General features: G+C 54.8%; 4 protein-coding genes across 4 annotated transcripts; 2 read left to right on the forward strand and 2 right to left on the reverse strand.

Moving 5' to 3' along the window:
- Positions 1 to 1,783: 1,783 nt before the first annotated feature.
- J7T55_007330 (uncharacterized protein) lies at positions 1,784 to 9,959 on the reverse strand (the record flags this gene model as incomplete). The annotated part of the gene is made up of 4 exons (XM_053144081.1): positions 1,784 to 8,714; positions 8,768 to 9,582; positions 9,647 to 9,763; positions 9,849 to 9,959. The coding sequence occupies 4 exons, from the start codon at positions 9,957 to 9,959 to the stop codon at positions 1,784 to 1,786; spliced, it is 7,974 nt and encodes a 2,657-aa protein (XP_052993021.1).
- A 3,402-nt stretch (positions 9,960 to 13,361) lies between these two features.
- On the forward strand, positions 13,362 to 15,190 carry J7T55_007331 (uncharacterized protein; the record flags this gene model as incomplete). Its single annotated transcript, XM_053144082.1, has 3 exons — positions 13,362 to 13,605; positions 13,669 to 14,588; positions 14,648 to 15,190. The coding sequence occupies 3 exons, from the start codon at positions 13,362 to 13,364 to the stop codon at positions 15,188 to 15,190; spliced, it is 1,707 nt and encodes a 568-aa protein (XP_052993022.1).
- A 302-nt stretch (positions 15,191 to 15,492) lies between these two features.
- On the reverse strand, positions 15,493 to 16,315 carry J7T55_007332 (uncharacterized protein; the record flags this gene model as incomplete). The annotated part of the gene is made up of 2 exons (XM_053144084.1): positions 15,493 to 16,037; positions 16,228 to 16,315. 2 exons carry the CDS (start codon positions 16,313 to 16,315, stop codon positions 15,493 to 15,495), a joined length of 633 nt encoding a protein of 210 aa, XP_052993023.1.
- A 941-nt stretch (positions 16,316 to 17,256) lies between these two features.
- Positions 17,257 to 19,378, forward strand: J7T55_007333 (uncharacterized protein; the record flags this gene model as incomplete). The annotated part of the gene is made up of 2 exons (XM_053144085.1): positions 17,257 to 17,408; positions 17,476 to 19,378. The coding sequence occupies 2 exons, from the start codon at positions 17,257 to 17,259 to the stop codon at positions 19,376 to 19,378; spliced, it is 2,055 nt and encodes a 684-aa protein (XP_052993024.1).
- Between the last annotated feature and the right edge of the window lie 3,854 nt (positions 19,379 to 23,232).

Here is a 23,232-nt window from a genome sequence, read left to right on the forward strand (position 1 = left end):
CGAGGGGGGGAGGAGGCAATGGATGAATGTATGCCGTCGACGGCGCGTTGGCGCGGTTGATGAGGCAGTTTCTTTGAGGCGTGGCCTGGGTCAACTCGGACTTGATGGCTGATGCCCGACTCCTGGTTGACGGCCCAGAGAGCGAAGAAGCATCGTGCCGCGGTGAGGGGACAGGGGGTGTTTGCAGCAGCACAGCACGCACAGGTGCAGTTTTTTTCGTCCTGTGCAACGATAACATGAACTCTTTTGCCCTCCTGCAGCACCAGCCATGCTCAATCTCCTTTCGTTTCGGCTCTTGTGCGACGCTCTCGGCTCGCACTAGACGCGTCCGCCGGTTTGGCAGGTGGTGATGCTCTCTGCCTGTCTGTCTGTACATGAATAATACAGTATCTCGACTCGTGCGCTTGGGCGTCCTCTGCTTGACACTCCCGCCTGACAGTCCTCTTTGCCACTCATTCCGGGCTTCCCCTGTGCATCAAGAGCCAGGGTCGACCCTGCTCGGCACGTTCCTCGCAGACGACGACCAGCTCAATGAGAGTCTGTCTGACTTCATCACATCCATTCATTAATACGCTGACTGTGTCATCCACCAACTCCCATCGCCGTCGATCCTGGCCTAGATCCAGCCAAGCCGTATCGACCCCCATCCTCGCAGAGAGCCACAGCTGGGAATGGCTGAGGGAGCAGTACACAGCAGAAGTCTGTCCTCAACAACATCACCCAAAACCAGCCACATACATACACCCCCACGCAGTTCCCCCGCAGCTGCCCAGGCACGACAAGAGGGAAACGGAGACATGAGAAAGAGAAAAAAAAGCAAGTGACGAACTAGTCTCCTCCCTCTTCCGTAGCACAGCAGTCCTGCCTCCGACGGCGCACAGCATGTGCCGCCGACGAGGCGGTGAACCTCTTTGTCGCACTTCTCTCCTCTCTCAACCTGTCTTGCTCTGTGTATCTTTGTCCCGCCCGTTCCCTGCCAGATATGTATGTGTGAGACGTGCAGCTGACGGCCTCTCGGCTGGCCGCAGTCCCGCATAGTTCGAGGGTGGGTGTTCGCATGTCTTATTTCCGGCATATTTTCTTTTGGTGAGGCTGAGCGTGACGCGCCGTTACGGAGGTTCGTGCCTGAGTTCTTGTCAGTATGGCAAGAAAGTCGCTTGTTATGTGGAGGCACTCATCGTTGGAGGGACTTCTGGCCTGTGAAGAGACCTGATTGTGTGACATGATATGCTCGAGAGAGAGCCGCCCAGACGGCCGTTGGGCAGGCTGGAACAAAATCCGAGGATGGTAACCCAGGAAAGACATGCAGAAAAAAGACAATCAGGAGAAGGTAGTCCGGGGCACGGAGATAAATGAGACCCAACCCCCAAAGGTGGGTGAGCCACGGGATCGGTACCCAAAGACACAACGGCATCTACACAAGCCACATCATACAATGCATACAGACAGTCTTTTTTTGGTGGCTTTCGCCTTTTCCAATTTAGTCAAATATCCTACACATATTACAAATCCAGATTCGTCTTTTCATGACCCGAGCGTGCCTCTCGTTGCTCGTATTCCAGCCCAGCCATGGGCCTATTATGCCCCGACACGCTGGGGTTCATCATGTTTTTTTTCTGTTCTTTTCCATCGTTTTCATTCCAGCCAACTCCGTATCTTGAGCATGCGTAGTGTTGTTGAGGGGTCGTGAGAGGCAGGGAGTGGACGTGATCTGTTACACGACCAGAGTTAGCCGCTTGTGTTTATCATGAGGTATGTAGATGAGAAAAAGGGACTTACGAGCTCAGGCACCGCCAAAGTCCATGGCGCCGTCATAGTAAGCCTCGGGCTCGATCAAATAGTCTACTTCGCCCATCTCAACCTTTTCGGTCTGCTCCACGCCCTTGTCCGCAATAGCCTCGTCAATAGTCCGCAGCGCCTTGATAGACGCGAGGCTCAGATAGTCGTCGCCCATAAGATGCTGGATGTCGTCGCGGGGGAGGATGGACACCGCGCGGCTCTCTTCTGGGGCAAGCTGCAGCTCGGGTGCCGTGCTGTCGTCGTCGCACCGTGCGAGGAACTCTCGCGTCGAGCACTCGTTGAAGCGCGCCGCCGCCTGGCCGTCCTTCACGATGATCTCCTTCTTCATCCTCCACTCCAGTGTGTCCACCTCGATCGTCTCCTCCATGAGCATGTGGTACACGTACACCGTCTTGGCCTGCCGGAAGCGCACGCAGCGTCCCATTGCCTGCTTCATGTGGTCGTCCCACTCGCTCTGCTTGCGGCTGACGAGAGGGGAGACAAAGATGACATGGTTCGCATTGTGAAGATTGCTTCCCGCCGCCTGTTCGGAGTTGATTACTTGCACCAGAACCTTCCCCTTTCCCTGCTTGAACTGTTCCAGGCTTTCCGCCTCATTCCGATGAAGCTTTAAGGAGTCCACATGGTCGATGCCAGCTGCGGCCAGTTCACTGTAAATGTCCTTCTCCATGGCCATGTTCTGAACGAACACGACGACTTGATCAGACTTCTTCGTTCTAGCGATGAGGTTGATCACGGCACGAGCCTTTGGCCCTTTTGTTGATAGCTCATAGGCCGGTGCTGAGGCCAAGTATGGACTGGGATCTTCGGTTATGGCCCCGGAGAGGCACTCCGCCGCAATGACACGCTCGGGCTGTGTGATCTTTGACAACGGGATACAGACGTGCTTGACACGGCGCTGGCACTCACCAACGCCGCAACGCTGACCATGATCTGGCTGAGCACAGAAAATGTGACCACAAAGGAGCGAGATGTAGTGCGCCTCGTACGTCTTGCGGCACTCGGCTTTGTGGCACACCCAAGTGCCCTGGAGAATGTCGGCGATGACGTTCTGCAGATTCCGCCTCGCGTGCGCGACAACGATCCTCTCGAGGACCCTTGAAAATGCGTCGGAGTCCTGCATATATTGATCGAAGATGACTTCCATGGTTCCGCCCCGGACTCTCTTCTTGCCTTCTTGTGGGAAGTCGGCAGGACTCAGGCCGCAGGATTCTGGAGAGACATAATCTGTGTCGGTCGCGATATTTGCCCTGTCGGCAGCCACACGGGCGATCAACACATCCTTCTTGTCGGTGCTCTTTGCAATGAGGCCGCGTCGGTTGCATTCCTCCTCCCAGAAAACCTTGGTATCCTTGTAGCCGTGGAGTTCGGCCGCTATGGCTCTGACCTCCTCAGCGCTCACATTTCGCAACTCGGCGTGCTTCGTTCGGTGACATGCATCAATATCCTTCAAATGGTCCAGATCGAAATCATCAGGTCGAGAAATGTCCGTTGGTGCGCGCAGCTTGGAGATCGGCACCACCACTCGTGAACCCCCTTCCTCAGAGGCATTGTATTCGTTCTCCCAGGTCACCTTCTCCTCCCACTCCAACCTCAATAGCTCCTCTTCGGCGGGATCGAGATCCTGGACCTTATCAGCGAAGTACCATCGTCTTGAGTGAAGCGGAGTCTTGGTGAGCCATTCCCTGAAGATTTCGTGGTATTTCTTCTGGGCTGCTAGGTTCTTGAGAAATTCTTCTTTGGCATTTCCATTGAATCTGTCCCCTGAGGGCCACACCGGCTGCTCTGCCGGTGGTTCGCAAATCGACATGCCATTGAAAATCTTTCGTAACAAGTCGGGAAGTGCGTCCCGAGGAAGATGTCTGAATGCACCGAGCGCAGTCCGCATTCCTTCGCTCCATATTAACATTCGCATGGCTGACTGGAAAGCATCCCAACTCTGGAAGATGTTGATGTCGAAATTTAGGATAGCTTCGACCAGTTCAACCAGATTTTCGTAGTAGCTCAACTGACGCTCTTCCTGGGTGCTCTGCGAGTTTGTCGTCTTTGGAATCGTGATAAAAGTAAGCCGATAACCCAAGAAAACCGCCTTGGCAAATAGTTCGCGACCGCGGTCTTCCATTCCCTGGATTTCTTTCTCAGTAATGGCAAGGAGCGCCTTACAAGCTTCGAGGTCTGTTCTCCCGGTCAAGCCAGACTGCCTCAGGACGTCCTCGGAAGAGGCGGAGGCGCGAATCATCAGTGCCTCCATGGAGCGGTCACGTCCATTCTCCTTTCCCTTCCACGCAATCCGGCTCATTAAACGTCGTCGAGCATCGCTCCCGACGTTATTTGCATTGTACTGACGGCTGCGAAGTTCTAGTTGAAGTTCTGCGTAGGACAGGAGGGAAAGCGGCGACATGGCCAACACAAGCGGTATGTCGACCTTGCAAACTTCTGTCTTGCGGTCGTTCTTGCGCATGAAGACACGTACAAAATCCAGGGACTGCTCGTGTCGTTCCAACAACACCATCGGAGAGTGCCGACTCTGAAAGAGACTGGTAGATTCGAGATCCGAGTGCGGTGCTAGTGGCTCATGCTCGCATACTGGAGGCTGACGTCCCTTTATCATTTGCAACGGACGTGCCACGTGCACATTGAAAAGATAGGCCACCTTACAGATGTCTCCTAGCGTTTCCAAAGGAGGCGTACCGGAAAGCATCCACTTTGAGGTCGTGGCACAGTTAGCCACAAACTCTGTGACCGGAATATTCTCATACGGGAACTCGTCCCAAATGACTCTCGAGAAGCTGAAGAACTCGAGGAGCAGTAGAGGCTCCCAATCGATGTCCCCAACTTGTGTAGCCGTTGCGGCCGCCTTTCCACGAGGCTTCTTGGCCTCCGGTAAGGATGGGACGAAGGAGAGCCCCTCCTCACCATCACGATTTTGGTGATGGTCTCTTATTTGTGCCAAGTCGCGTCTGAGTGATCTTCTTTGCTGCCGTGCCAAGTTTTGGTTCTTCTGCTCGAGGATCTGCACGACGTCGTCTCGAACTTGAATCAGATGAGCTTGGAGTCGCTTGTACCAAGCGCGGTAGACTTTCTGCAGCGTCCGAATTTTGTCAAGGCCGTTGCTGCCACAGTACCTAGACAGCTCTGAGTGGTAGACATTCTCCTGGAAGACTTTGTTACTGCAAATAATAATGTCCGCCCTCTTCAATCCAGCAACGCCCTGCTTCTGAAGCTCGTTGAACTTCTCGATTTTGACAATGTTGTATTGCCTTGGGCTCAGGAATCGCTTTGCCTCGTTTACCCATTGCTGGGTCAGCTGATTCGGAACAATGACCAAGGTTGCATGGAGGTGAACCAGTCCGTTGAGATGGTCATTTCTGCGTCGCATGTCGAGAAAGTCCCTTCGATCAGTTTTGTTTTGGACGTCAATGAGGCCCAGGCAGACAGCAGTCTTGCCAAAGCCGACGTTGTCAGCCACGACTCTACCGCGGCGGACAACAGGTCTCTTGGCGTCTGCGCGAACGCGTAAATGGAACTTTTCATGGTATACTTCTGCCACCTCCGTTTCAACAAAGTGCGTCGTTGGTTCTACTTCCTCCCTTGCTAGCATCCATTGCAAGGAGTCAGATTGCTCCTTGAAGAGAGAGAGACCGCGTTGGAAACCGGAAGGCTGTATTGCGTCCTCACATGCAACAGGCTCGGGAGCCGAGACGTTGGCTAGTGGGAGGACGACCCTCGGGTTTTCAATCACCCCAAATTCCATCGTGAAAGCTCCCGTAGTCTCCGTGGTGTCGCCATAATGAGCTGGATGATGGGGAAGATGGGCACGTGCTTGGTGAAGCAGGGCATGTCCATTAGCCACAAAGCGGATGTCAACGTAGCGGTTTCCATGCTTCTTCATTCCGCAGTCATTGAATTCCGCCGTGACGTTGTGATCGATTCGGAGGGCCGTCGGCTTTGATTGCAAACCATGTTCGTAGTGTTGCTGGTCCGGATCACTGTGTCGAGCAACTACAGATCCGCTGGCGCGTGAGCCCATGCCTCCGCTTGTCTCTGCTTTGACATAGTGCACCTCCGGAATCCTCGGAGCGCAGGTCTCACAGTCTGATGAAAGCGCCACATCCTCTTGAATCATCGAGACTTTGTTACCAGTCCCGACAAGACCCATTTCCACAGCGGAGTAGCAAGGACCAATCAATCTAGCGAACTCTGCGAGGTCCAACTGCTGCACCAGATCAAGAGATTTGAGAACCTCTTGTATCTTTACAGCTTCTTCGTCCTTCCCAATTATCGGGAGAGACGTCGTGAGCAAGCTCTGGTACTTGTCGCAGGAGTTGTAGTCGGTCGCAGCGCTGGGACTATCGCATCTCCGAATGCTTGTTGGGGCTCCCTTGGCAAGGGCTCTCACATCCTCGAATCCGAAGTTGGGAAAGGCTTCGACGCGGACGCCGTGTTTGTCCAGGCTCTCCCACCAGCCGTCAACGAAGCCTTGGATCGGCAGTGTCTTCCCTGATTGGATCAGGAAGTCTCCGTCGTCTATCAAGACGTTCTTGAAGTTTCGGTGGATTTGATCCGATACGTCAAATTGCATCAGTACTGGTCGGGTTTCCGGGATGGGCGTATGGCCCATATCGCGGCTCACGGGCGATACCACAAACACGTCCTCCTGAGCGCGGCCGATCGGGTCAATGTTCTTGAATAAGAATAGCTTTTGGTGATAGCCATCATAAACCCATAGGGCATGCTCAGGGAATCCACACTCGGGATGAAATGTCCAGACACTGCCCTGAAGTTCCTTGATTGGGCGCTGGGATCGGGTGGGCATGCTACCGAGGCTACCAACCTCGGTGAGACAGAGTGACTGTTGTTCTTGGACTTCGAACTTTAGGGGAAAATAAATCTTGTGTGGCACCCAGAACTCCCATACCCGAGCACCAGGAAACTGATTCTGTTCTTCTGGTCTGAGAACAGCCCGAGCGATTGGCTGGCCCGTAGTGAGAACGCCGGACAGCTTCTTCCCAGCATCAGACCATTCGTCAAGATGGAGGTACCAAATGATCTCTGCTTTCTCGACCACCGCCCTTAAGATGAAAGCCGAATCTGCGGTGTACTCCAGGCGAACGGCATCGGTGATCTCCACAAACTGGAGCTGGTACGTGCAATGACAGAGTCCCTCGACGATGGCTTTGGCCAACTCCAGCCGCTGAGCATCACTGTATGTCGATTTCAGGAGGGCTTTGTCCAACTTTGGCACGAAGGAATTAGTCTCGGACCGCATCCAGAGGATTGGAGGGAAGCGTTTCCGGAACTCGTACTCGGCCTGAGAATATGGCAATGACTTAAAATCTTCCAGCGACTCTGGAGACTTAACAAGCGCATGATCTGGATTGCCCTTGCAGCTCTTACAGAAGCTGGCACCGCAGACAGTGCACACATGAAGCTCGATGCTGCTGTAAGCAAGTATGTGATGGCACACGCATCGTCGTCGAGCTCGTTCTCCGAGATCGAGAATTTCTCGTACACCGCCTTGAGTGATGGCGTGGTGTTCAGAGATGATGCGCGCATTATGAGCAATTTGCGCCCGAGGAACAACGTACGCATACAGCTTTATGTGGAGTAGTTTCTGCGGCCCATGATCGATGTTCGTGTTGACTCCTTGGAAAGAATTCAGGATCTTGCCATTGATCTTGAAGCTGCCCCGGTGGAACATATTCGCAAGCCAGCTGAGCCCTTCTTGCTCGGCCACTCGAGCTATGGCCGAGAGTGCCGCAAGAATCACGGCGCCGACAACGGTGGTCGTCATGGCATTTCCAGCAAGATCTTGCAGTTGAGCCTGGGTCTCAACGCTCATGTCGAAGTTCTCGACAGGCAGGCCCTGAAGCCTCAGTGATTCGGTGCCGGTAATGGGGCGAGCCTCCAGCGTGAGCACAGGGATTGCGTTGGGGGTGAGGCAACCAGTGCGACCAAACACAGTGGTGGGGCCAAGTCTGTCGACATTCTGGCTGCAGTCGATGACTTGAGCCTTAAATCGGAGGTCGTATTGGCCGTGTACAACCTTTTTCTCATCCTTATCCTCCTTTCCGTACAGGCCGGTGGTGAACACGCACTCCAACAAATCACTAACACGGCATGGCTGCCGATTCTCCCACGGCTTCCACATATTAGCCGGTGCATCGGAGCTGGAATTTTCATCCCAACGTATCCAATCACGACGATCTGGAATTCCTTTCTTTCTCCGATAGCCTGAGTGCCTAGTTTTGGAGAAGCTCCAGTTAGTCTCCCGCTCACGCACTGCCTGCGCAGCGAGCTCCATTTCATTACGAGCTTTGTGAAGCTCAAGACTGTTGGGCGGAAGGAGAAAGTCGAGCACCGTGTTAGAATGAGTGTGCTTGAGCTTCTGCAGAATCTCATCGTCTAACAGCGTGCATAGTGTCTGCGCACCCTGCAAGGTGAAGGCCGCGTGGCTGAAAGCAATCAAGTACTTTCGAGAACGTGTCTGCGGCAGGTGAAAGTGTTTGGTGTCCAGTTTCTGCACGGTAGCTGCGTAACCCATCAGAGGGAAGACGATGCCGACCCATTTTTCCCAGGGAGCGCTCTCAACGTTCTCAAATATGACAATCATTGGCTGTCGAGCCTTGATATAATTCATGCCTGCCCCGAATGTCTTGGTTGATGTGTTTTTTCTCTCAGTCTGTTCGAGCATGGCGTCTATCGCTGCGCGCCAATCGTCATCTGAGAGGTGTTGACGAGTGAGTTTAGTACCGTGCTTCTCCTGCAACATCTTCCACTCCTTCAATGCGTGAGCCAGTCCAGCGAAATCCCTGACCTTCGTGGAACTCAGGGATGAGAAATCAACGCAGGAGGTGCCTGCGACAAATAGGTCGACACTTGGGATGTCCGCTATCGCCCCTGTGACCAGTCGACTATGATCATATTAGCGATGAGCACGTATAGAAATATACGATCGATGACTTACGCTCTCTCTGCGTTACCCTCAGCAAAATCTCTTGCATCTCGAAACAGCAGCTCTGGTTTGCTGTTTCGCATCAGAAAGCTCTGCTTGAAGGGCTCAATCTCACAACCAAAGCAATTGATGGTTGTGAAGACTTGGTTGCCTTCACAATTCTTGAGTGCCGCAAAGAGATTCATGATGTGGATGGGTGCGTCGGTTCCTGAGCAAAGTGTCCCTACACGAATGTAGAACTGGCGGCTACTCTTGGTGTAAAGGTCCAGGCCATTCGGTCGAGCATCTTTAAGGAGTCTCATGACGATTTCCGGGAGACTGCGAAGAGGTTTCTCTGTAGACCGAGGTTCGGTATCAGAAGTAGTATCGCCGTCTCCGCCTCCGCCTCCGCCTCCTCCTGGAGGACGGGAGGACTTGCCTTCAGGAGGCTTGCCAACGGAAGTAGGGTTTTTGTTCGACTCGGTGCTATCGCCACCGCTGGACAGCCTCTTGTCCGCCAGCCCTCCATGTGACTGCCATCCAGCATCCTGATCTGCACCAGTCTTTGCTGCTTTAGTAGACTCTGATGGCCGCTCAGGAGTGTCTGCCTTTCGCTTACCGGCCACTGTCTGACGCTGTGGAGGGGAAATACTTGGGCGCGGCAGTGTGTAAGGCGGATTGGGTTGGGAGCTGCCGTCAAAGTCCATACCTGTGTTGATGCCAACATCGGGCGTTCCGGTTGTGACTTGAGCGCGGGAGCTAGCCATATGAGAACTTGAAGTTCCAGTGGCGAAGCCACCACCGTGAATTGCGTGTTGATGGCTCAGCATGAGCTGGTTTGTACCAGGCTGCTCAAGGTATTGTTGTTAGACACTTTGATTTGTAAATTAGTGGAATGGTGATGTATCATACCTGGCGGTGCAATTGAAGATTAGGTAGACCAGGCTCAGGATGAGACTGAGAGCGATTCGAAGTTGATTGATATGAAGGGCCAATGTCTCCTAGCACGAAGTCATGCGATGTTTGTTGCTGCGGGGTTGACTGTCAGTATTGATGAACAATGAAGTGAGTGCTGTAGAGGGGAGTACTATCGTCCACAATAGGTGTTTCTTACATTCTCAGAGCCATTACCGTCACCGTCGCCACGAGGAGCGGAGGTGGGATTCTGCGACGAGTCGCCCGTGTGCCAAATAGGCAGCCTTGGGTTGCTGGGATGAGGCGCCATCTCGAGCACACGCGTGTACTTGATGGCAGCTAGATGGGGAGATGCTTGTCAGGCCTTGGGTCTGTGAAGGATGCAATAAGGTAACCGAAGCGACCGAAAAACGGAGGGCGAGAGATTGTGCATACCTTGAGCCAGTTGTGGTGTAGGAAGGGAGAGATCAGGATGGAGTTGCCGAAAAGGAGGTAGGTGGAAAATTTGTGCCGAGTGTCCTGCAAAACAACAAACCAGTGAAGGGCAAAATCAGGTCCAAGCTGTTTGAATGGAAAAAGAATGGACTGACGAGGTAATCACGCCGAGGTAAGCAGCCGGTCAGAGCAGAGGACGGGGATCGAGCTCCGAGGCTAGGTTGATGCTCCTGATACGAGGCTAGGGGCCAGGCGGCTGACGAGGCTATCGACGAGGCCACCTCATATGCCTGGACAAGAAGCCGTGCCAGAAGTTAGGCCTGTCTTCCGAACAGCTACTGGTATGTATGAGAAAATGGTGCAGCTGCGGTCCATGGAGTATCTGACCTCGAATAACTGAGAAATGAGGAGCTCGTCAGGAGTGATGTCCCAAGGCCACTGCAATCCCGGTGGGTTGGTCACTTGTGCACAGCGCAGCCCCAGGGCGTCTGTTCCGGCCTAAGGGACCCACATGAAGGAGGAAGCCACACAGGGAGTTTTCCATGCACAAGTACCACATCCGAGCATGGGGCGGGCCTCCCATGAGATTCTGAACCAAGACAGCTTTCCAGGACACCAGAGACCGGCTTGAATCCACGATAGCGCCATCTTCAGGGCCATCGAAAGAGGCTGCTCCAGGACAAGGACTCGGAGGGTGTGTTCCATGGATACCTTGGGAATGGAAGGAAACAGGGGCCCGAAGGTCGAAGCCCTTCATCCCGGAGGTCCTTGGACGTCCTCGAATGTTGTTACTCAAGCTAACATGGCCCAGACAGTCCCGAAACATGACCACTGCAGCCTCGTCTTTGTTCCGAGTCTTCGTAGGCAAAGAGCTTTGGTAGCAAACATTCTCTGCCTGTCCACAGCCGGCGGCAAGGACTGTAGGTCCTGAGCCATATGTCAAAGGGTTCTCACCATTACATTCTACCCGATAATTCCTGTTGCACCACAAGCGGCACGAATCAATCGATATTGACCAAACCCCAAAGCTCGCGATCCAAAGATACGAAATCAAGCATCACGCGTTGGCCATATAAGCCAAGCTTGCGGTGGGAGCGCCCATCTGGAACAGGTCGATTGGCAGTTGACATCCTGACGCTCATGCTGAGGCAGCAAAGTTAAGAACTGCAGGAAAACAGTTGCTTGGATGGAAGAGTGAGGAAAATCCGTCCGCTGCCACTTGGCTGTGTACGTTCATTACCGATGCAGTGTTGAGCAATCCATGAGAATGGGTCGAGGGCCGCCGCCAAGCAGGTCACAGCACGCTGCCTCCAACGACCTTTGCCACGTTAATTGACGTGGGAGCCCAGAGAGGATGGGTTCGACCCTGTGCATGTGTCAGCCAACGTGTCATAGTGCAATATGCGAATAGAATTGGCTTAGATGATACCTCCAGGGACAGATTCCTTCATGCTCGCATCAGCTATGAGTTCGGCTCAACGAATTTACCTCTAAGGCGATGGGCATGCAACATTCTTGAGACTCAAGCATACACCGAAGCCCCAAGATTTGGTCTTTATCCTCTCGTTCTTGATACTGTCACTCATAGCATTGCCCCGGCGAGTCTCCTTGTGAGTGGCACGCTTGTGTGGGCACGCAGTCAGGATAACCTCACGAATCAACGGCGCCTCAAGACCACTCGTTTCTCCGCAGAGACCGCTTGAGGCCAAAGCATCAACTCGAGACGTGTCGAGTTAAAAGCTTATGGGACCTTGTCGAAGTCAAGCCGTGAAAACGAGACGTGCTCGGCCAAACACGTATGGAAGCTGATTGAAGCTGGACCATGAAGCCGAGACGAGTTGGGCAAAGCACGTGTAGAGACGGGTTGAAGCCGAGATTCGTGACGTGTCAGACGCAGCACGTGCGAAGACCGTTTGAAGCCGGGAAGGGAGTTTCGTGTACGTGCCGGACAAAGCCCATGATTGTGTCGCCATGCTTAGGGGCAAAGCGATTGGAGGCGAAGTGCGAGGACCAGAACCAAGTCTGAGCCGAGTGTCATGCTTAAGCTAGACGGAGCAGATCAGGTCGTGACCTTGGGCAGCGCATGGGGTCGTGCTGCCAGGAGGCAGAACGGTACCTTTTGCGGTGTGAGTTTGAAGTTGTCGGTTGACAACAGAAGACCTGTCGTCCAGTGGTTTTGAACTGGGGCACCTGATTGACCAGCCCTGCGGTTAAGCACCGAGGTTGAAGCACCGGGGTTGGCAAGTACCGGGGTTGACCGGGCTTCGGGGTTGCGACCCACGAGCTCGGCGGGACCGCCGTCTTGAAGCCTTGGAATCGGGGCACCGTGCCGACGTCACAACATAAGTAGCTGCATGGAACCGGCACATTGGGAGAAACGTATGACAGCTTTGGAGAAAGCAGCAATGGCTCATGATGATGCCAACATGATTAACAACCAAATATTAAAATGAGGTTGGCGAGAAATCTCCGCGATGGCTGGAGAGCATCTCCTGTGGCTGAGAAGCATCTCTCATGGCTGAGATGGTTCCATGATGGCTGAGGGGCGCAGAAGGATATCTGATGGGTGAAAGTAACCTCTGATGTTTTAAAGGAATCTTTGATGAGTGAGAGGTATCTCCGGCGGGTGAGATCAATCTGTGGTGGCAGAGATGCGTCTCTGGTGGTCGAGAAGAGTCTGAGAAGGGAGAAATGCCAGTGATGTCTGCAACGGGCAAGAAAGCTGGCCGGTCCATTGGACCTGCCAGTTCATGTGCCGTGTACAGGGCAGGAAGGAGGGAGGCAGGGCAACCGTATAGTCTAGGACTTCCCTCACACGGCCACTCAAATATGCCAGAGGTAGATAGCGCCTTGGTTGATGTTGACGAGATAATAATTTATGCCAGCAACTCACTGTCCAAGTCCGGACTAAGTTGGTAATGACTTATGCCAATGACTTATGCAGCAGCACACAGTCTAAGTGGGAAATAAGTTGCATCCGCTCACAATATTCATGCTGAGTACAACCAACCCTGCATAATTATCCATGTAATTCTGTGCCAATGTACATCCAGTTCGCCTACCCGCCCACATGTTATCGCAGTTAGAGTACGGTAGCTGCATACGCCTCTGCACTAACAGCCATGCACAACAGCACACGTGCGGACGTGTTAGACACAACCCCTGTGGGCCATCCACCACAGGAGCTGCGGTGCAGCGTCCGCGGGCAAGACGCGATTCCACAGTCACGCCCGCGTCCCATGCCCCGAACATTCGTCTGACTTGGGACGATGTAAGCATGGCCACAACCACCTCGAGCCTCTCCGAATTGACACGGACGCCAACACCCCCATCCAATGAGTCCAACTACCGCACGGCGAGCGAAGGCACGGTCGGCAGCGCCAGCGTGACCGAGCCAAGTAGCCCAGCGGGCGAGCCCAAGGACGACTCGGCCCACCACGACAAGGCTGCCTACCGCGATGCGCTTGGCCTGCCCCGCGTGCTCAGGCGGCGCTGCCAGATCCACCTCGAGGAGCAATGTTGTGAGCATGACCAGTGATGTCCTGATATTGTTGTGATTAAGCATGCTAAGTAAGATGTGCAAGACACTGCCGCCCTGAACCTGTTGAACAGCCTCCTCTGCGATGGCATTCCACCCGCCCACGCGCCCGCCAGACCAGGCTGCGTTGCGCCCCCGAACCAAATAGCGGTGCTGGCCACGCTCGCGATCCACCCCAAGTACACATCCAAACTGGCCGACTCGGCCTCGCACGAAGTGTCGTCCCTGGCCATGTCGTACCTGCGCAACATTCTGGCCACCGTCGGCCCCGTCAATGCGAACCTGCGCGATGCCTTCCTCTTCCGCGGCGAGAACGGCCGGCGGCGTCGTAGCTCCGAAATTGTTGGTCTGAATGGGATTGAAAGCGACGAGGACCACGTCCGCGGCAAGACGGCAAATAAAGGAAGTGTCTGGGCGCGAGGCCAGGACTTTTGGAAAGTGCTCGGTTGGGCCTTCAACTGCAGCGCACAGCACCCCCATCGATGGCGGTGGTGGCAGCCGTGGCTGGAATTCATGGTGGACGTGCTGGAGGAGGATTACCGAGAAAGGAAACGTCTTGACATCGCGCGCGAGGGAGCCCAGGAGTCATATGAGTACCAGCTGCTCCAGGAGTCACTCCTGGTGTCGTACGTCATGCCAAAAAATGGTCGCGTTAGTCCGTTGAAGCCGATCATCAGCGCCCTGTTTGCGGACGGCAGCACATCGTCACAGGCTATCTTTAAGGAAGTCTTCACGAGGGAGAACAAGGTTGCGTCTAAGAGCAGCAAGAAAAGAAAGCGTGATCGGGTCGATCTGGAAAACGATAAGTTCGGCGACTACGACGACGACTCATCCACTGGAGGCTCGGAACCGCCCACTCCAGAGCATCTGCGAATGCTGAAATTAGATGTCAAGAACGAGACGACCCTGTGGACGGGCTCTTCATTACTTGAGACCATCCCACTAAGACTGCGTCTCTTTAAGCTGGTACGTAGCTCACACCACGAGAAGTACAAGGCCGCCTCTCTTACTGACAGCGAATGCAGTTATCCAAAGCCGCATGCGACGTACCCGAGAAGTGCATGATCAGCCTGCCGGATCTCTACGAGAAATCCGTGGAGAGGATTGCGCAACTGCCCGTGGCCGCCTTCGCCAAATTCATCGCCCTGCCCGATACGCCACTCAAACAGGCAAGCCTAATCGCCATCATCCGCTGTCTGATGCCCTACCTGCTCCCCAGCGCCGCGCCCAAGCCGTACGACGTAGACAGGGAGGTGGACGCGCGCGAGGGCATGAGCGTGCGCATCCTGGAACGGTGCTACCTGCCGTTCGCGTACCGCACGGCCGAGAACAACGCCAAGCTGTCGCTGGCGCTCGAGACGCTGCTGCGCGTCGACTTTTGCCCGTGGTCGCCGTCGCTGCAGTTGGCGGTCGAGAAGGGCGTTACTGCTCGGAATGACAAGGCCGCGCCTAGGAAGGGCGGCCGCATGAAGAGCGACGGCGAGCTTGCGGCCAGGGAGATGCTGCGTGCGTCGGGGAAGCGGCTCCTGGCTTGGGCTGAGATTCTTAAGATGGAGCTTGACCAGTAACAAGGGGTTTAGAGCTGCGGTAGCAGATATCGCTATGATTCATTGCTAGAGCTTACTGTGAGTGGTTTTTGGCAGGCGACGGGAGTAATGGTTCTCATGCGTTGATGTACTTGGGAAGCTGTCATGACAGCAGCATGGCGTTCGAGGTAAACCTTTCGGTGAAGGTGGGATACCGGTCTGAGCTGGAGTTGTGGTGTTTCAAAACAGGCTTAAACTTAGGAGAACAATGACGACTGAATTCATGATGGCCAGCATTGATCATCTTATGGAGATAATTTTACATTGAGATTACAAAGTCTGCTCTATCGTTTTGAAGCCGGAGGTGACCAAGCCTGCGGCTGCCAGTCCTCACTCGGGCCACCACGCCGGCTCTGCTTCCAAGGGTCCTTTTTCTCAGCATCCCTCGCCGCGGCCTTCTGCTGCTCCTCGCCCGAAGCAACTGCATCCCTCCGCGTCTCCTCTCCAAGCTTAGGCCCCTCACCCTCACCACCTGCGCGCGCACCTAAGCTCTCTAGCGCAGGCACCGGCTGGCCCGCGCCCGGCTGGCCCGGGGCGCCGGCGCCGTCGGCCTCGAGCAGGCTCGGCTTGGCGGCCCAGCGGGCGTCGGCCTCGGCGGCCAGGTACTTCATCTGGTGCTGGCGGCGGACCTCGGCGTGCTGCTCCTGGATGGAGGGCGGCGCCTCGCGCGTGTGCCGCAGCCACTGGTGCCACTGGGGCGGGACCTTCACCTCGCCATAGTGCGTGCCGCGCGGGTACTGCACGATGCGGCGCCAGCGGGTTCGAGGGTCGCTTGGGTCGCCGCGGAGGTCGCGGAACTCCCAGTATGTGTTTCCTTGGAGGTCCAGGCCTGTGGGTTTGGATGGGGTGGTTAGCAAGGTCTTTCACGGCTGTCTATTTTTTGCGACTAAGTGGGTGAGTTGGGCTGCATTGTGATGAGTCGTATTCAGAGGTCAGGAGGAGGTGAGGTGAAGTGAAGTGAGATGAGGTGAGGTGAGGTGAGGTGAGGTGTGGTAAAAGTATGGTGTGGTGGAGCTTACCTATGAGGAAGCGTTTGCGCCATGGCAGACGCAGGGCCTTCCACTTATACCATGTTTGCAACAGGGGTGAAATCTGTTTCGAGGACATCACATCTGCGATCGGGTGTGGATACCGAGGCAGTATGTGCGCGTTGTTTGTGTGTGTGTGTGGCTGGTTGCTTGGCTGGTAGGATGCAAAAAATGCAAGAAAAAAGTACTATATTTGTTGTTGTTGATAATAGACCTAAAATCATTCATGATGATGCGTCAATGTCCCGTCAGTGAGATGCCTGCACGCGCCGCCGCGTTAAGTGCCAACGGGGCCAATAGGACCCTCGGTGTGGTGGGTCCTTCCCTGTTCCGCCGCCTTGTCGGGCAGCGACCAGCCATCCGTGGCGGGCAGAGCGGGCACGCATTTCACCCCTGGACCCCTGGACCCGACCCAAACCGGCTTGCAACTTGTTGTTGCACGCTGCAAGCGGCAGGGAAGGGGGGCCAACTGGGGGCACTGCATTGCCCCTCCTCGACCATCCATCAATCACGATTGTGCTGCACAACTAACTGTACCTTGGTCCAGCCAGGCACACACTCCCTCTCTGACTGCGCTGCATTATGTGCGGTCGGCACTAGGAAATCTGGATTAATGCTGTATCATCTCCCATGGATTGCTCGCAATTTCCATATCCACAGAGTAATCTCGCTCACTCCCGTGTCGCGTGGCTTGAATCCGCACTCATCCTCAGATCCGTCTTCAAAAGCAGAAGCAGAATCAACCTTGGCTGAGATTCCAGAGTTACTTCAGCTCCTGTCCTGCATCCGTCTCTGTCCATCATCCGAAACGACTCCCGGCGACTCAAAGTGCTAAACCACGTCCAGCGCACCCGACTGGCACTGACGTAAGCCTGCGAACCGCCACTCACATCTGCATACGTCGAACATACCGTTTCGTCTCCTGTGGATAGCAAGAAGAAGCAACTCCGAGACCCAGGCAGGACTGCCCACCACGGCGCAACCCGAAATCGGATCTCACGGCAAACCCCCAGCATCACCATGTCCCTGGATCGAGACTTGAAGCGACTCCGGCTGGAGAAGTACACCCCAGCCGCTGCTAATGAGGCGCGCGCATGGATCGAGGGCATACTCGGGCAGCGTCTGTCGGGTGACTTGCTCGAGTCGCTGAAGGATGGCGTCGCTCTCTGCAAGTAAGGAACCCACGATCATACATGCTGAACTATCCAAGGCCTCCGTAACTAACTGCCGCTTTCACAGACTCGTCAACCTCGTCCTCCCTCCCCCAGGCGTCAAGTTCAAGGCTTCCGCCATGCCCTTCGTACAGATGGAAAACATCTCCCACTTCCTCCGCGCCTGCAAATCTCCACCCATCAACCTGCAAGAACACGACGTGTTCCTCACCGTCGATCTGTACGAGTCCAAGGATCCCGCACAAGTCCTACAATGCATCGGCGCCTTCAGTCGGGCAGCAAACAAGGCAAATCCAGCGGCCTTCCCCACAGCCATCGGACCCAAAGCCGCAGGGTTGAGCCCACAGAGAACTGGCGCTGGAGGAACACTATCACCGACACCTACTCCAGGAGGCCGACCGCGTGGCATGTCAAACTCCAGCAACGCATCCTCAGCCTACGGCAGCCGACCGCCGCTGATGGCGTCCAAGACTGGTGACTCAGGTTCCGGGCGCTGGTCTCCTGCAAAGAGCCCAACAGGAAACGGGCCTAAGTCGCCCTCTGTGTCCAGCTGGAGCAGCAAGGCCAACGAGGGCGCGACGTCGCCGGCATGGAATATCGCGCAATATGGATACATGGGCGGGGCGAGTCAAGCCAACCTCGGAATCTCTTTTGGTGGGCGGCGGCAGATCACTAGCGCTGGTCCGGCCGTGCCCAGCCTTGCGGAGAAGGAGAAGCGCCGTAAGGCCAAGGAGGCCGAGGAGCAGAAGCAACGTGAAGAAGAGGAAGCCCGGCGCCAAGCTGTGCTAGAAGCCGAAGAGCGCGCGAAGGCTGAGGAGGAGCGACGGTGGGAAGAGGAGACTAGGCGACAGCGTGAGCAGGAAAAGCGCAAGGCATCAGAAGAAAAGCGCCGCTGGGAGGAGGAGGAGCGCCAGTGGAAGATCACGGAGGAGAAGCGCCGCAAGGAAGAGGAAGAGGCCGAAAAACGATTGGCCCAGGAACGAGCAAAGGCCAGGAGAAAGTCGGGCGATTCTCGTCTACAGGGTCAGTTCCTCAGCCAATACCAGGCCGAACAAACTGCCGGCGGCGATGAGCAATACAGCAGCCGAATCAAGGAGCTGGAGAAGGAGCTGGAGCTCGCGCGCGAGCGAGAGGCTCAGTACGAGCGCGAACGCCAGGATAGGCTGCGGGTCAAGAGCGGTGATGCTAAGTCCAGGGCACGCTCTCGCAGCCGGCCTCGCCCAGCCTCTGGGGAGCCAAGCCGGCAAGACTCGTGGGCCCACGGAGACGAGCGCTCTGCTCTGCCGCAGGCACGGAACGAGTACACGATACCAGGCTCACCGCTGGCACAACGACCCCAACCCCCACCACGACAACAGTCACGACCCCTTCCGGATCCAGCACTGGCATCCCCACCGCCGGCAGCCATGGTCAAGACGCACCGAACGGGCGAGTCAGCCAGGTCAGGCGGCACCAGGTCCCGAGCCAACACGGCCGGCTCGCGGCCCCTGCCAGACCCCAAGACCTACTCGTCCCCCGCGACGACGCCTTCGCCGCAGATGAACCGCACAGACCGGTACCTCGCATCCAACCCACTACCACCTTCCGCGCCCGCGCAGCAGCTGACGTACTCGCGCGAGCTCGGCGCCACGGAGGAGCGCGACGCCGAGGACCGGCGGCGCGCACAGACGCAGCAGCGCACCAAGGCGGGCTCGCTGGCATCCAAGTCGCTGCTGGAGCGCGAGATGGAGATGGAGCGCCAGCGGCAGCGCGAGTGGGAGGAGTCGCAGAAGGAGACGGCCAAGGCGCCCCGCGCGGGCGACGGCGTCGAGGGCATCGGCGGCGGCATCGGCGGCAGGTGGGACGTCAGCCAGTTCGCGGGCTACACGGGCGGCGACAACATGAACCGCGGCACCCAGGGCATCGGCGCCGGCCGCAGGCAGATCGGCGGGCCTAGGCCGCTGCCGGGCACGCCTGGGTCTACTCGTTAAAGGGGGGTTGCATGCCTGTCGTTTTTGTTGTTCCCTGGTGTGGTGCGGTGCGGTGGGATTGTGCTTTCATGGGTGGTGCAAACTGGGTGGGGCTAACTAATACTTTGCCTGTTGGGCGAGCCCTCGTACGGCGCTGATATACCCCATCTGCTATCTACTGGTTTCGGAGGAGGACATCTGCCTTGTCTTGTCTTGTCTTGCTTGTTTGCTTTTTAATGCCCCCTGCCCCTGGTCTGGTCGTGTCGTGTTGGGTTGGTGGTCAGCGGTGGGCCCTGAGATGGGGCTGGAGAGCGAATACCCTACGTAGCACGCAAACTGAATGGATTGGTTAACAAAGTTGTTTGAGCTGTGGTCGAGGTCTCGTTTATGCTTGCTGTGTGAATGTGGTTGGCAGACATTGTGTATATGTCGACACTCGGCAAGACCATCAGGATTTACCCAGAACAGCGTCTGAGATCAGCTGCCTGTCTTGCTCTCTCGGTGTACGCCCAGTTGAAAGCCTCGCATATGCTGCACTACCCCAGTAATGGCTGTGCGCCTCGGAAACTGTATCGACGTTTCCCCAACGCACATCGTTCACGGTCGTGGCTTCCGAGAATCGTGGACCGTACCTAGTCTAGTAGTTGAGGGCACTGGAAAATCGTCAACCTCCTGGATCTCGAAATCATGGACTCAAGTACGGATTCTGGCCCATTTTGCCCCTTGAAAAAATTGGTATTGACTTTTCAGAAATACGGCAACGGTGCTTCGCATTAGATCCTGCTGCCAGCCCTAGACATCAACACGGTGAACCTAAGGTGCTGCTGACGCGACCACCACACCTGGCATCCAGGCTCTGCAGGCTGTGCAGGATGACAGCAGCTCATTCGCCCTGCATGGCGAATCAGGGCTCCTGCTCACTTCATGGAGCAGTGGTCGCTGCCTGAGTGCGACTGGCGAGGCGTACAAGAGTGGGGTGTCGTACAGTCTCAGGATACTTCTCGCCCCGAAAAGCTCGCCTCCTGCGCTGCCTTCGTCCCTTTCCTTTATCCAATTTTCTCCGGCATTACCATTTACAGCATTTGGTTCCAGCTGCTCTATGCTTGACTCTCCTACCTTATCGCTCAAACATAGCTTTCGGCGTTGAAGCTCTTGCATCTTGTCAGAGCTTGCGAAGTTCCTGAATCAGGCTGCGAAGGCTCCAGGTCGCGCAACAGATCCATGTCGGTCTGGCATGCAGGACAATCAGTCTTTCGAAGAGATATCTGAATCCTCAAGGCTTGATTCATCATAATGGATCCATTATCAATCACCTCTGGAATTGTCGGGATCGTCGCCTTCACCTTTCAGATGGCGAAGATGGCCTCCTCAGTGAGGGAGGCTGTGGAGCACTTCAAGTGTGCCCCGAAGGAAGCCACAGAGCTTGTTGAAAGACTAACCATGCTAGAGACTGCGTGTGAACTCATCAGATTCCACTTGGAAAGAAGACATACTCTTCCAGAGTATTCTTCCCCGGCATCCTTAGGCATCATAACAAAAGCCCTGGCGCAGTGTCACACGAGAATGGAAAGTCTTGCGAAGATGATGTCGTCTTTGAATCTGAGCTCATCACATGAAAGACTCCTATTCCCCACCTCAGATACGGTGGCTCGTCTTCGGCTGGTCCTTCGGAAAGATAGGATCAAATCGATGATCGCTGACATCGATCACGTTATATCGCTCCTGCAATTTATTATAAACGTGGACATGTGGTGAGTGACGCGGGCCAAATTGGCACAATTGGAAGCTAACAGTCCACCATAGGACAATGACAGTGCCTCCGTTACAGCCACCGCCACAGCCAAGCGGTGGGGGCGAACTTGTGATTCCATCGTCTATACCCGAGACAGCCTCTGTCGCTACTTCAGCGGGCATGTCATCGTCGCAACTCTCTGCGGTCTTAAGCACCCAGAGAACCACCAATAAACAATGCCATACGTCTAGATACTTCGGCTACATCACCTGGACCACTGTTGAGTCAAGGGATAAGGACAACAAGACCAACCCCGCACCACACAAAAAGGGGCTCGTGATTTTTCGACTACCCTTTACAGCAATTCAGCTTGACCTGCACTACACTTGCGGCATGGGAACACCTTCATACGCACTCAATGTTACTCATGTCATCGAAAACACCACAGAGCTGGGAAAGCAACTCGATGATCTAATGATATCCAAGGGCGACCCAAAAGAGCTCCATAGACTGATCTCTGAGCGGCAACTATCCCTATACAGCCTGTTCAGTATATACAACCGGGAAATGAATTTGTTTTTTGTGCGTGTTATGGAAAATCGTGGTTTTACGTGGCGAATGCTGACTAATGTAGATGGCAGTGGCCTGTAGATGGGCTGAAGGATGCAAGTACCTACTTCGGCACGACTTCCGCCACCATTTTCTTTATGAGTACGTCTTTCGCCTTGCTTTAGACTCACCAGCAAGGATTCTAATGAAAATCAATCTAGTGAGACTCCACCGCAGCTTTTTAGCGTCCATAGTTATTCTTCTTCTAGTCGGCCATGCGAAGTCACGGAAACACTTCTGTCCGCGAGGCCATACGATATGCGAGCAGCGGATATTCGATATCTAATGAATACAAGCAATGATCCAGAATACTTCAATCGATATTTGAAGGTATTTCTGAAGTCCCCGATGATTGATCACTCTGACTCCCTGTCTTATGCTTGGCGCCGTCTCATACTTGAGGTCTCGAGCGAGCTGCCGGTGCATTACGATGTTTCCAGCTGGATTCCAGCGTTCAGCTACCTCATCGACCAAGGTGTCGACATTCATAAATCATTCAATGGCCGTCAAACAGCATACTCACAAATCTTGGACGGACCTCATCCTTTTGACGCTGATGACAGGGCGCATAGTTGGCTTAAGATTCTGAAAGAATGTGGGGTCGACATCAAAAGCTATATTCAGCGCGAGACCGAACACATTGAGAAAATTGGACTTGGTCTATCCCACCCAACTGAGGACAGCAAAGTGGTATGGCTTGAATTTGAGGGCCTGACTATACCTTCCTGGCGACGCGAAGTGACCATGGAAAGTAAAGCCATTGAGGTATTGGAGGAGTTTCAAAATTTCGGGTTGGAATCAATAGAACGTCAGTTGTATGGACTCTATCCCTCCGGCCCCGACGACTTCAAGCAATGGAAGGTCTATGGTCAAGATGAGGACTGGCGAGCAGCATGCTTTCCCTTTCTTCTTGCCCCAATCGACTGTATTCTCGGCGTCACTGATATCAGGTTGAGAGGTCTTTGGTGTCGACAGACATATCATCGTGCTGTCAAACTCAGAGATGAACGCAGCGAGCGGAGTCAAGCCAGGAAATGGAGGAAAACGCACAAGGGACAGAGACTACCGTCGAAGCGGATGCCAGGCACTTGGATGGATTGAAATCTTTCATTCTCAAGGGCGTCGTTGTGAATTTCGAAAACACATCAAATGCTATTGGCGCGATTGTGCAACCGAAGATGTGTGTGTTCCTGGACGCACATGAGCATCCACTGTTCCTGCCAAGAAATGTCGCTGTTCTGCGTCTCTGTCACGCAATTTTCGAATTCCCGGTCCTCAGATGCGAGATTTGTCGCCAACTTGAACGTAATTGGGGCTTTATTTCAACTTCGCCTAGGACTTGTGGGGTGCCAAGATCAACTAAGGATTTCTACGACAAAATCCGTGCCGGTTCATCGAGCTGGGAATAGGAAAGTGTATCCGCGATGGAGGACCAGCATATATAACAGCCTGCCATGAAGACGCAGGCCACGAATCGAGCTGGTTTTGCCCCTCCACCTCCCTCTCCCCTCACTCAACCTTTACAACAGCCATC

The sequence above is a fragment of the Diaporthe amygdali genome (assembly GCF_026229845.1).
Source record: "Diaporthe amygdali strain CAA958 chromosome Unknown NODE_16_length_960263_cov_65_539585, whole genome shotgun sequence".
In the NCBI taxonomy this organism is placed as follows: Eukaryota; Fungi; Ascomycota; class Sordariomycetes; order Diaporthales; family Diaporthaceae; genus Diaporthe; species Diaporthe amygdali.